Source organism: Nyctereutes procyonoides, unplaced genomic scaffold (assembly GCF_905146905.1).
Source record: "Nyctereutes procyonoides isolate TBG_1078 unplaced genomic scaffold, NYPRO_anot_genome, whole genome shotgun sequence".
Taxonomy (NCBI): domain Eukaryota; kingdom Metazoa; phylum Chordata; class Mammalia; order Carnivora; family Canidae; genus Nyctereutes; species Nyctereutes procyonoides.
This window is the reverse complement of record NW_026575125.1, coordinates 89,029,919-89,042,787: the sequence shown is the minus strand read 5'-3', so window position 1 is coordinate 89,042,787 and position 12,869 is coordinate 89,029,919. Positions and strand designations below refer to the sequence as shown.

General features: G+C 46.4%; 1 protein-coding gene across 1 annotated transcript in view; it reads right to left on the bottom strand.

The window, feature by feature from the left end:
- Nucleotides 1-12,563, bottom strand: part of IL13RA1 (interleukin 13 receptor subunit alpha 1) — a 53,892-nt gene extending 41,329 nt beyond the window's left edge. Inside the window, exons 1-2 of the mRNA XM_055338756.1 lie at nt 12,354-12,563; nt 6,200-6,339 (exon numbers count right to left, since the gene is read on the bottom strand). Of these exons, the coding sequence (XP_055194731.1) occupies nt 6,200-6,339; nt 12,354-12,444 (231 nt within the window). The 5' untranslated portion in view covers nt 12,445-12,563. The remainder of the gene's footprint in view (nt 1-6,199; nt 6,340-12,353) is intronic.
- Nucleotides 12,564-12,869: the final 306 nt, after the last annotated feature.

Here is a 12,869-nt window from a genome sequence, read left to right as displayed (position 1 = left end):
CTCTCCTCCTCCTTGTGTATTGTCTCTCTCCCAATAAATAAATAAATATATCTTTAAAAAAAATCCACTTCCTAACTAGGCTCAGTATACTATCAAGATCAAGGTAAAAACTGCCTTAAGAATCCAGTAATCCTGGTCACCTCTGAGGACAGGAAGCAAAGGGGGGGCCTTGGACCAAAGACAGACTTTTCATTAAACTTCGTTCTGTACTGTTTGACTATTCTGACTACTTCACACAAACACAGAAATCTTAAGCATTGCTTTATGCCCTGAGTATACCGCCCTCTTATTCTAAAAAAGTAGATGGGCTCTGTGGAACTACAGAAAACCAGCTTATATACTGCATACAGATGGAAATCACGAACCTGGTCATTATGATTTAGGATCATGAGATTAGAGGGCTCTTTAGGAAATTAACATTTCCCAAGCTGACAGAGTTAGAATAATTAAGAACGAAGCTGCTTTTAATCAGAGCTCCAAGGAGTTTCCTGTTTTGCAATAGTTTCTGACTCAAGTTGGAGATAGCATTTCCTTCTATATACGTGCTGATGGCCCTGAAGTGGAAAATTTGTCATAGTTCCCTCTGTCTGCCACCCTAAGGAGCTACTCTGCCATTTCCCATGCCTGTTGCCAGCAGGAGCATGAGGGCCACCATCAGACACTCCCCAAATCAAGACTTAAGGATGCTCTCCGAGAGGTAGCTAGCAAACCAGCAATTAATGAATCATAGCAAAGATATGAAAAAAATCACATTAGTGAGACTAAATAGCTCTCAGGCCCAAACAAGACAGCACTCTGAAAAAGGCACTAGCCCTTAAGAAAGGACAAAGAAAGGCATGTGCACAAACCTCTGGCAGGGAGGAAAGGAGGGGGGGTTTGGCCCCATGGGCACAGAGCACTTCTGTCCCACCTGTAAAGCTATGCCCACCTCCAGTGAGACCTCCAGCTACTCTCAGCCAAGTACATTTTCACAACTAATATCTAATTCCTTCATAAGAAACCTACTTATCAGGGCACCTGGATGGCTCAGTGGTTGGGCATCTGCCTTTGGCTCCGGTCATGATCCCGGGGTCCTGGGATCGAGTCCCACATCCAGCTCCCTGCAGGCAGCCTGCTTCTTCCTCTGCCTATGTCTCCACCTCTCTCTGTCTCTCATCAATAAATAAATAAAATCTTAAGAAAAACCAAAAGAAACCTATTTATCATTTGCCTTTCTATATAGTTGGTGCCTACCAGGATGGAACACATCAGTTAAGCCAACAGAAAGGATGTTTTCTGGATGTTTCTAGGATGTTTTTTCACAGTGATAGTTCTCATGGCAAAGTAAGGAACTGGCCCTTGAGAAATGAATGTGTGCTGAGGGGATGAGGGTTCTTAGCCTGTGAAGGTGAAGACCAGCTCCGCGATCATAGTAATGTCGCACAAAAGTCCCAAGTGCAAATTTCACCAACGTCCCAGTTTTCCTAAGCTCTAATCCTATATACTCCTAAAGGAGCCACATGGACACAAGGATCCTTGATAATTCTTATTTGGAAGCTGCCTCTGCACCCTGAAGATACCAGGGGTGTGGGGGGGGGACATGTATGGTTAAATGCCATAAATTAGCATCATCATGGGAAAAATCCCAGTTCTCTTACATTAGATATTGTTCCAGTGAGAGGGCTGAGGAATTTTATTACACAGAGATTTTCATTATAATCAAATTTTTTATAATCAAATTTTTAAATTAAATACTTCAGTACTTAATCTGAATCTTGTACTGGGGGCATATAAATAATAAATCAGAAAAGATATAGTAGGGGGAAAATAAAATAATTTTTAAAATCTCTTTCTGGGGTGCCTGGGTGGTTCAGTCAGTTAAGCATCTGCCTTTGGCTCAGGTCATGATCCCAGGGTCCTGGGATTGAACTCCATGCCGGGCTCCTTGTTCAGTGGGGAGCCTGCTTCTTCCTCTCCCTCTGGCACTCCCCCTGCTTGTGCTGGCTTTCTCTCAAATAAAAAAAAATCTCTTTCAAAGCTTAAGGCAAATTATATTAAATTGGCTTGAAAAAAGTAGAAACCCCAATTGTCAACAATCACCCAGCCCAGCACATCTCTATCAAACAAGGAACTAAATCCCGGCAGATCTTGATGAGGTATGTCTGATGGCTCCCACGTGACTTTCGGCTGTGGTGACTCATTTTGCTGGTAGCTGCTGTTTGACATTATGCTCCACCCCTTGGGGAATCTGGGCTCCTTTGAAAATTTATTGAAAACCAAGGCCAGAGTCCTGAATTGGTCCCTCCCCTCAGGACCAATGTTCATTTGGCTGGATCACATCTTTCCCCATTCCAGATTCCTTTCTCAGTAAAAAAAGAGAGTCAGCCTCAGTTTTTGCCTTCCTGGATGCCTGTATGGAACAACAGCTTTTTAATTTATTCACCTAGTGAAACTTGCTATCTCTTGGTGATGAAAGAGATTTAATCAGATGCCAAAGCAAATAAATCAACATTCTTTTAACAACAAGCCAAAAAACAAAAATAAAAACAAAACTTGATGCCAGATCCTTTTTCTACCTGCCAGATTGGGAAACCAGTAGATATTGCTAAAACAGTGGTGGAGGGCAGCCACTTAAAACTATTCTTGTATTTGTAAAAAATTATCTATGAATCCCGGTCTCTTGTGTTAATGATCCTCCAATTTGAAGATTGAAAATGACCTCAAGGGTTTATCTCATTTAGCAAGTTAGGACCATTAGACAGTCCCATAAGCCCCCTTAACATATACAAAGTATCCTAAAACCACTACTTCAATATGCTTCAAAGCATATATATGGCCCAGTTTTTGTCTGATGATGTTAATGCTTTGTCCAAAGGATGAAAAGGGAAATCACTTCTGCCGTTCACTGTCAGCCTCAGAATTGTAAACCTCAAAAGGTTAGACAGGAAATCTCCCATCATGGATTAGAAGGGATAATCCATGTTTATCACAAATGTAGCATGGACAGCATCGACACTGTCAAATGGCTGGAATATAAATGAGCAGGCCTTAAGCAGAGGTCACCTTTATGGTCTCCAGATGGTTCCTTCAGGGGCAAAATGGAGGGCAATATTAGGTTGAACCATATGTCCTAAAGAAGCAACAGTTTCAGGTGATTCAACCTAATAACAACGATGATGATGGTAATAAAAGCTGATTATTATTGAACGTTAATGTGGTGCCAGGTGCATTACCAACATCATCTCCTTTCATATACCCACCATTCACACGAAGTAGGTCCTCCCCCAGCATTTTACAAACAAGGAAATGGAAGCTCAGAGAGGTTAAGTGACTTGCTTGGGTCACACACCTTGAAAGGGGAAGAGACAAATGCTGAAACCTAATTCTAATTCCATTGCCTCCTAAAGTTGCTTTCAAGTCTAAATTTCTGTATCTGTACTGTGGAATTAGTCCCATTTCTAGGCTAGACTATCACCATGTCTACCTGATTGATCCTTGGGTGTGCTTGGCTGGCTAGTGAATGTGGACCTGTTAGGAGAAAAGGTGACCTCTCCTCGGTTTCAATGAGATACTTAGGCAAAGCTCTTAAAGGTCTTTCCCATAACTTCTCAAGGCTGAACTAGGAAAGTTGCCACCAAGAATCCAAATGCCTATGGCCCCTCCTTAGGAAACAAGAGGAAGCCAACAGTGTGAAAAGGGGAACTCGACCCCTGAAAATATTACAGGCTTCTGAACGAAGAGCAGCTCTTTTTTGTTTGCTTGCTTGCTTTTTTTACATCGAAGTAGAGTTGTAAACATACAACATATTAGTTTCCAGTACACAACCTAGTGATTTGACTTTTTTATACCTTACTTGGTGATCCCCATGATAAGCCTAGTTACCATCTGCCGCCACACAGAGTTACTATAATATTATTGGCTATATTTCCTTTGCTATACTTTTCATGTCCATGACAAACTGCAAGTCTGTACAACTTAATTCCCTTCACCTGCTTCACCCATTCCCCCATCCCTTGCAACCATCAGTTTGTTCGATGTATCTATGAATGTTTCTGTTTTGTTCCTTTTGTTTTTTAGATTCCATAAGAGTGAAATCATATGGTATTTGTCTTTGGCCCATCTATGTTGTCACAAATGGCCACATTTCATCCTTTTTTAATGGCTGAGTAATATTACATTTGCGTGTGTGTGTGTGTGTGTGTGTGTGTGTGTGTGTGTGTGTATCAGCGGAAACTTAAGTTGTTGACTCTATATCTTGGCTATTGTACATAATGCTGCAATAAAAACAGGGGTGCATGTATCTTTTCGAATTACTGTTTTTATTTTCTTCAGGTAAATATCCAGAAGTAGAATTGCTAGATCATAGGGCAGTCCTATTTTTAATTTTTTGAGGAATCTCCATATTGCTTTCTGTAGTGGCTGTACCAATTTGCATTCCCACCAACAGTGCAAGAGGGTTCCCTTGTCTCCACATCCTCATCAACACTTGATATTTCTTGTCCTTTTTAAAAAAAAAATGATTGTTTTTAAGTAATCTCTACAGCCAGTGTGGGGCTCAAACTTACAACACCAACCAAGATCAAGAGTTGCACATTCCACTGACTGTGCTAGCCATGTCCCCCAGTATTTCTTGCCTTTTTGATACTAGCCATCCTGACAGATATGAGGTGATAGATCTAACTGTGGTTTTGATTTGCATTTCCCTGATGATGAGTGATGTCGAGCATCTTTACATGTGTCTGCTGGCCATCTGTACACCTTAGTTGGAAAAATGTCTATTCGGGTTTAGAGGACTTCTTTTAAAACAAATACTTCTGGGGCGCCTGGGTGGCTCAGTCGGTTAAATGGCCGACTCAACTTCAGTTCTGGTCATGGTCTCGGGGTCCTGGGATTGAGTCCCATGTCAGGCTCCGTGCTCAGTGGGGAGTCTGCTTGAGGCTCTCTCTCCCTATTGTCTCCCTCTGCCCCTCCCCACTGTTCTCTCTCAATCTCTCTCTCTCTCTCTTTCTCTCTCTCTCAAATAAATGAATAAATCTTTACAAAAAATTTAAAAACAAAAAATAAATAAAACGCAAAAACTTCTAAGTTGCTTCAATTCCTTATCAGTGAACACCTAAGCCATGATTAATACCTCAGCAGAAAATGGGCAAGGTCGGCAGATTAGCAAGTTTACCTCAAGAGGAAGAACCTTTTCCATCCTCACTTTATTATGTTTTCACATACATTATGTGTCATGCCCCAGAGAGCCAGGGAAGTGCGCAAAGCCATACCTGACATAGCAGAAAAGTGAGGCTCAGGAGGTTAAAGTAACTCACACAGGCCACGGAGACGGCTGAGTGGTACGCCAAACAGAACCAAGTTCTCCTGACTCTCTCCCTGCCACCAAGCTGCGTGAACACGACGATCTCGTGATTCACTGATCCACAGCACTGTCACTAGTAACGACTTCTTATTCAGTCTCCTCACCATCCCAGGCAAATTCAACCCCGAATGGCCCTGCCTTCTCCCCCCACTGAAAGAAGGTATAAAGACAGAAAACGTTTTTGGACAGGTGATCTGATGCTTTGAAGAATCTGTCAACTAGAAGGGGCTACAAAACCAACAAGGCCTGAGAGAAAACTCTGCTGAATAAGACTATCATAAAGAATCTGAAATTATCCAACCTTGTTAACAAAAAGGCACTGATGCCAGTTGTCTACATCTGACTGGGAAGGCTGCGAGTTCCACTGTCTTCTCCCTGGCCATTAGGAAACCCGGTCCACCCTATCTGCCCCAGCATCTTATTTTTCCTCCTGCCACATGGCCATTTACTCTTGCATGGCCTGGGTCTGGCTGATCTGTGGGCCTGTCACCAGCAAGACGGGAAATGCAAAAGCTCCCTGAGAAACTGGCAGTATGGCATCCACATGACGCTACAGGCGGGAACACAGGAACACATTTAACATAATTATTTATTGAGTGCCTAGTAGATAAAGATATCTAGTGTTTCCTAACAGAGTAATCACACTGCATTTGATTATCAGATAATGAGCAAATATTTTCAAATGTTCAAATGCTCAGTTTCTTTCAACAGTCTTGTCAGTCATTTTCCAGGTGTAATTGGGAAACGGCCCCAAACAAAATTCCCACTTTGAAGTAAGATTAGAATTCCATTTATTCTCGGCTCCGACTCAGAGTGTTCACTTTACCTCATCAATGCAGTACGTTCCAGAACACTTACCTTATCCTGTTTGTTGTCGAAATGACTAAAGTACCGTAAGGTGCAATTCGGGCTGGCTCCCTCGGGAGGATCCCATGTCCATATGACCGTGCAGAGGTTTTCAACAGAAACACTCAAATTCGTCACAGGTGGCTGAGTTTCTGCTCAAACCAAGCACAAGAAATACATTTATCGACATCAGTCAGTGTTTTTAGTGGGCCATTGACTCCATTCCTTCTGGTCCTAGAGGCCAAGAATAATAAAACTGAGTTCACAATAGTTAACATTTACTGAGCTAGACACTGTTCTAAGCGCTCTCCATGTTAATCCATTGGTTCCACACAACCATCTTGCAAGATAGAGACTATTAGCCTCATCTCAAAGATGAAGTGATTGAAGTCAAGGACACTGAGTCATTTCCCCATGTCCCATAACTCATGAAAGGCAGACCTGGGATACAAACCCAGAAAGTGTGGCTCCAAGCCTCATTTTTTTTTTCAAGCCTCATTTTTAACTACTTGCTACGGTGTGGATGCTGGACCCAGGAAGAGTATGGTCTTAAATTTACGTTTTCCTCCTGCAGGAAATCGGGGTTCCCTATGCTTGGGATTCTACACCTCACTCGATGCAGACACTTCCATCTCAGCAGTTCTGTGGGTGAGTTTAAGCAGCACACCTTTAATCGTGCTTGCTAACGTGACCTGGTAACTGTTTTTTATAACTTTTCCAAAGAAGTACTGAGAAAGATTTAATAGTCCTTGTTGTTCCCCTGAGGTCTGACACTAAACAGCTGGGACTGTAGTTTTGACTAATCTGAAGAGGGAAGGAAAGAGGAGAAACTGAACCAGTATCTTAAAAATATGTCTCATTTGGAGAAAACTCACCACTCTGTCTACCAAATATTTAGTGACTCTCTTATTTTGGACCCAGCTCTATCATCAGGGAAGGGAGTTTTAATGCCTCTGGCAAAAACAGGGAAATACAGAGAGTGGGGTGGTGGGGGGAGGAAACATCATCCCAAACTTTGCTGACAGCTCCTGAGATCAGGACTACCAAAATCATCTGCCAGAAACTGGATGAGGCGTGTACAGAAACTGTCCAATCTTTGAAGCTTTTCTGTAAGTTGAAGATGATTCGAAAATAAAGCTGATTAAACTATTTAAAAAGAACAATCCCGCCAAATTGTCCAAAGTTGCAAACTTAATTGTTATTAATTGCTTACAGGCCACTGTTGTCTAAATTTATCAATCCAGAGAGCTGTATTTTAGACTCTATGCCAACCCTCTGGAGTACACCGGGCCTCTAACATAATCTGTAAATACTTATGCCATTACCTTCCCCTTTAACAGAACAAAAAATTCCTTTTGTCCCCAAACAGGAGCCCCATAGGCACTACATAGTTGGCATTTCCCCAGAGGTCAGTTTCATTCATAGTAGTCTGCAAAGGCCCGGGACCATCAATATTCATTCCCTCTCTCCCAACTCTTCTACCACTAGTGTTGCCACAAGGCTGACCAAAGGCCCAGCTGTAGGGAGAGCAGCCCAGAGCAGGGCCAGTGCAAGCAGAAGACGCCTACTGCACTGCATCAAGACCCAGCTAGGCATCTGGAAGCACCAATGGCTGGGGCGACGGTGCCAACATGAGGATTCAAAGTGATTACTGGCAAGTACAGCTACTCCATTTAGGCCTTTCTAACATCACATCAGTGAAACTTTTAAAGACTAATCATTTGTCAGCTATACAGGCTCTAGTAAAACCTTTGTTCCAGGGCACCTGAGTGGCTCCATTGGTTGAGTGTCGGACTCGGTTTCTGCTCAGGTTGTGATCTCGGGGTAATGAAACTGAGCCCTGTGTTGGGCTCGTGCTCAGCTCAGAATCTGCTTGAGACTCTCTCTCCCTCTCTCTCTGTCCCTCCCCATGCCCCCTCTTTCTAAAATAAATAAATAAATCTTTAAAAAAAGACAAAATAAAGGGGCACTTGCGTGGCTCAGCTGGTTAAGCATCTGTCTTCGGCTCAGGTCATGATCTTGGGGGTCCCAGGATGGAGAAATGCATCCCCAGGCTCCCTGCTCAGAAGAGAATCTGCCTATCCCTTGCCCTCTGCCCCTTCCCCTCTCCCCCGCCCCTCGCTCATGCACACACTTGTTCTCTCTCGGCTGTCTCTCAAATAAAATCTTAAAATAAATAAGTAATAATAAATAAAAACTTTGTTCTTCCTAAAGATTATAACCTACTTTGGCCTTATCGGTCTTATTCTGTACTTTTCAACAAACACATTCCAGCAAACTTGTTGACACTCTACCTTCCGACTCCCACAGAAAAATTAAAGCCCTGATAATAAAAAAAAATTACCTATTTACGGCTCACATAAATCACACTTCAATTTTCAAGGCAATTCACAAAATCTATTTTTTAACCTCAGTATTTTGATAGAATAATACCTGCCTGATTTCCAATCTCTTGAATGGGTTTATTTTTCCTCCATCTGTTCTTAAGTGTCCTTTAGTCAAAACTTCCAACTGGTTTGGATTTTAGGCTACTTGTGCCTATCTGTCACCTTTTTCCCCCTAATGGTTCCTTCCATTTCCCTTGAGATTTTTCTACGTCCTATACTTTAAAATACACACATGCACACGCACACTTGTCCTGAAACTTTAAATACAATGTCCACACGTTTAAATGTATATGAATACGTGTGTATATGTAACACATTGAGATATGTACATAAATAAGTGGTGACTGTACTTTTCCTAAAGATCTCTAACAGTTCCTCATATGTAAGACATAATATAATTTCAATATAGTGTAGGATTAAGAGCCAGACTCTTAACGCTGGAGACAGACTGCCTCAGTTCCTGTCCCGGATCTGCTACTTACTAGCTGGCAAGCTACTTAACCTCTCTATGCTCTAGTTTTCCTACATATAACACAAGAATAATAATAATAACCCACCAAAAAAGGGTTATTTGGAGGATGAAATGAGTTAACAGATGAAATGCTCAGAACAGTGCCTGGCACAGAGCAAGTGCTATATAAATGTTAGTTATCTACTTTCTCCTCGAAGAAACAAAACAGCTCTAAACAGTTGCTTTGGTCATCTATGAAACGGATACATGTCCACAGCCTATGGACAGAACGAGTTAGACATCTAATTTCAACCATTTCTTAGAATTTGATCACTGCCTTCCGAAAGGGAAATGGGAAGGAGAGGGAGACTCAAGTTGCTCCCCCCAACTCGACTTCAAACCTCAAGTGAGTCTGTATGGTTATCTGGCACAACATACCGTTCTACTTAGGAACTGACATGGTCAATGCTCTTTCCAATAAGGCATGTTGCTTAGGTAACAGTTTTGCTCTCTCCTTTCCAATCCCAGGAGCTGGCAGAGGCATGCATATTCTGGGAAGAGTTAAGGAAATCACAAAAGTCATATATGAGTCACCACCTTCTTCCCTTATATCTACTCAGTAGTCATCAATGTCTGTCTGTTTTTTTTCTTGCAACATCCCTTTTAATCATCCCAATCACACAAATGCGCTCTGCTGGGTCCCGTGAGGCAGGCCAACACCAGTAAATCAGGGCCCTGGACAGGAGGCATTCATAACACATCTGTCTAGGGGACATCTTCAATCCTGGAGTCCTGTGGAGTTTTACACTCCAGCGATGCCTGTCACCCGCTCAAGTCTCCCCGCTTGCTTCTCCTCCCATGTCATTCCCCTCACGCTGCGCCCCACTCAGGGCCTTTGTGGGCAAACGGAACCCTTCTGCCAGGGTTGACTCTGCCAACACACCCTCCTGCCAAGCCCAGCTGCTCGCTGCTCACAAAGGAGCACTCTCTCCCCCTCACTCCTGGCTCTCTGCTCCTGCTATTCTCCACCAACTAGAAAGAACTTCTCTGCCCACTCAAATTCCACGCATCCTGAAGGTCTAGCTCAAGTTTTTACCACTTCCACGCAACTACCAGCCCTCACAGCTTTCCCTCTTTTGGATGCCTCCAGTGCTTGTTGTTTGGAGCATGTGCTGTGGCAATTATAAAGCAAGTCTCCAACACACGGTCAACCACTTCTCAAGAGATGACCTATACCTCCGTTCATGGGTCCCAACCAATCCTGCCCTGCCACTCTGGGAGGTGCCCAGCTCCTTTCCCAGCCAAGGACTCCCCTCGTTCTACAGAGGGCTCAAGGGCAAGACCTCTGGAGGCAGGCCACCAGGACTGGAAGCCTTGTTCCCCTCTACCACCCACAGGGCTTGGAGCAAGGCTCTTAACCTCACTGTGCCTCAGCTACCTCATATACAAAGTGGGACTCACAGCAGCACCTTCAAGATAGGTTTTATGTAAAGATTCAATGAAACAACATACGTGAAAAACTCAGAACGCTGCCTGGCACAAGAGTATATTAAACACTAAACGTATGCTGGTTGTGGCTATCAAGACATGCCACCATGTGGACTAGCAGCCTAAAGAGACTGAACTAAGCTGGTAACCTAATCATTTTTATGAACACGGAGATTAGAGCTTAGGAAGCGCCCTTAGAACTTACTGATCAGAAAACTGCCACGTGAGGATGGGGAAATGACTAGACCAGAGCCCCACAGCTGGGAAATGTCAGAGCTCTAAAACTTAAGTTCCCTGTTTCTTTTCTTTCCCCTTGGCCATATCTCCTTGCAATTCTATCAGTATTTCTAATAGTAAAGAATTTTCTGTGTTCTAAGTAACCAAGTTACCAATGAACCACTGAGACAAAACTGATTAAGTTGGGGGTTGCCGGGTATTGTCTAGAAGACCAGCTGTTGTTTCAGGTGTGTGTGGGAGTCTGTAGGAGGGTGGGTGTTGGGGCAGGACGGTGAAGGTCAGGAGCCTAATGAGCTGGGCGACCCTCAACACGTCCCCTCTTTTGTCTGGATTGAGCTTCATATGATTTTGGGAATCGGATCGCCCCACGTGAACTGGAGGCGCACGGTGGGGGGCAGTGCAGCAAGGATTATGCTGTACACCCTGAGGTTCCTACGTCAACCTCCACAGCCTGGCTCAGTGCTACACAAGGCAGACGCTTGAATAATTATTAACTGAAACCTCCAAACCTGCCCCAGGCCTCCACTTTAAATGCCACCTTTTGAGTAAGGGCTTCCCACTTCACTCTACTTATAATGGCAACCCCCTTCTGGCCTTGGTTTTTCTTCATCGTACTTGGCGCCATCTGACATACCTGGTATTTTACTCCCCGCCCCCGGACTCTTCCAATAGCACAGAGGCTGCACAGGGCAGGGGCTTGCTTGGCCCGGTTCACTCGCCCCCGCATCCTCAGCCCCTAGAACACCGCCTGGCACCGAGCAGACGGCATTCGTTTTTGTAGACTGAATCAACAGAGGGCATCAAGATTTCCTAATCACCGCTTCAGGCTGGGTCTCAAAGCACCACACACTGGTGAAAATGCAATAAGCAAACTGTGGGCGTTTGTGTCAATATGGTAATAAATGCTCTCAAATTCGGAGCTACTATGGTCACCCAACGTTGCCAGAAGGCCACTCAAGCCAGAAGCTGCCCATAAGAAAATCATTATGGATTTCACGCTAGAACTCTGCCAGGTTGATTACTGAAAAGCTGCCGCTCGGGGCCAGGGGTACGTATCCACACGCCAACTCCCCGTAGGTAGTAGCTTGGCAACTTTCCCGTAAACCGAACAGTATTTCCAAATATAAGGGCTATTAAAGCAAACAAAAAGGCATCCACCCGGATGCTGCTCCGGGTTTCCCAACGGATAGCTCGAGCGCCAGAGGAGGCCGGGCCCTCTCGTCGTTTTCCTTACGAGGCCCGGGGTCTCCAGGAGAGCCCTTCCACTCCACCTCGGCACTCCATCGCGGGGTACCCGGTAGGGAACCCCGGCCGCCGGCCCGCTGGTTCCCCGTCTCTCATCCCCTCCCCGGGGCCCGTCCCGGGTCTGGCCCCCCGCCTCCGACGCCGCGGACACGTTTCTGCCCCGCGCCGGGCGCCCGGATCCTCGGCTCTTCCCGACGACGGGAGGGAAGTGCGGCGCCAGTCGTCGTCCCGTTCCGCCGCCGCCCGCGACCCGGGAACGCCCGGTGGCCCCGGGGCCCCCCAGCTCGAACCGAGCGCCGGAGGCTGCGGTCCCCCAGCGCCCGCCCTCGCCGCCGCCCGGGCCCGCGACAGCACTCACCGGTGGGTGCGGCGACCCCGCCGCCGCGGCCGCCGCTGGCGGCGCAGAGCAGCAGCGCCCACAGCCCGCAGAGCCGCGCCGGCCGCTCCATGCAGCCCCTCTCCTCGGAGCCCGGCCGGGCCGCGGGCTCGGCAGTCTCCGCCTCCTTCGCTCCCTCTCCCACTTCCCGGCTCCGCCGCCCTGGAGCCTGGGGGCCGGCGCAGACCGGAAAGGCCGCCCCGCCCACCCGCCGCAGGTAACCTGAGCCGCGGGCGCGGGCGCAGGGGGCGGGGCGCCGGCCCCCCCACGCCGCGCCGCCCGCGCCCCGCGCCGCTGCACCTGGCCCCGCGCCGCTCCGGCCCCTCTGGAGCCGCGGCCCCGGCTACGCTGAACTTCCTCGAGCACGTCTCGGCCCAGCCCGGGCGCCCGCCGGTCCCGCCCTCCGCGCCCGAGCCAGCCCCGGCCGGCGGGCCGACGCGCCGGGGCTGGACCCCGCTGCGCCCCCGGGCAGGGCCGAGACGGGAAGGAGCCTCGGCC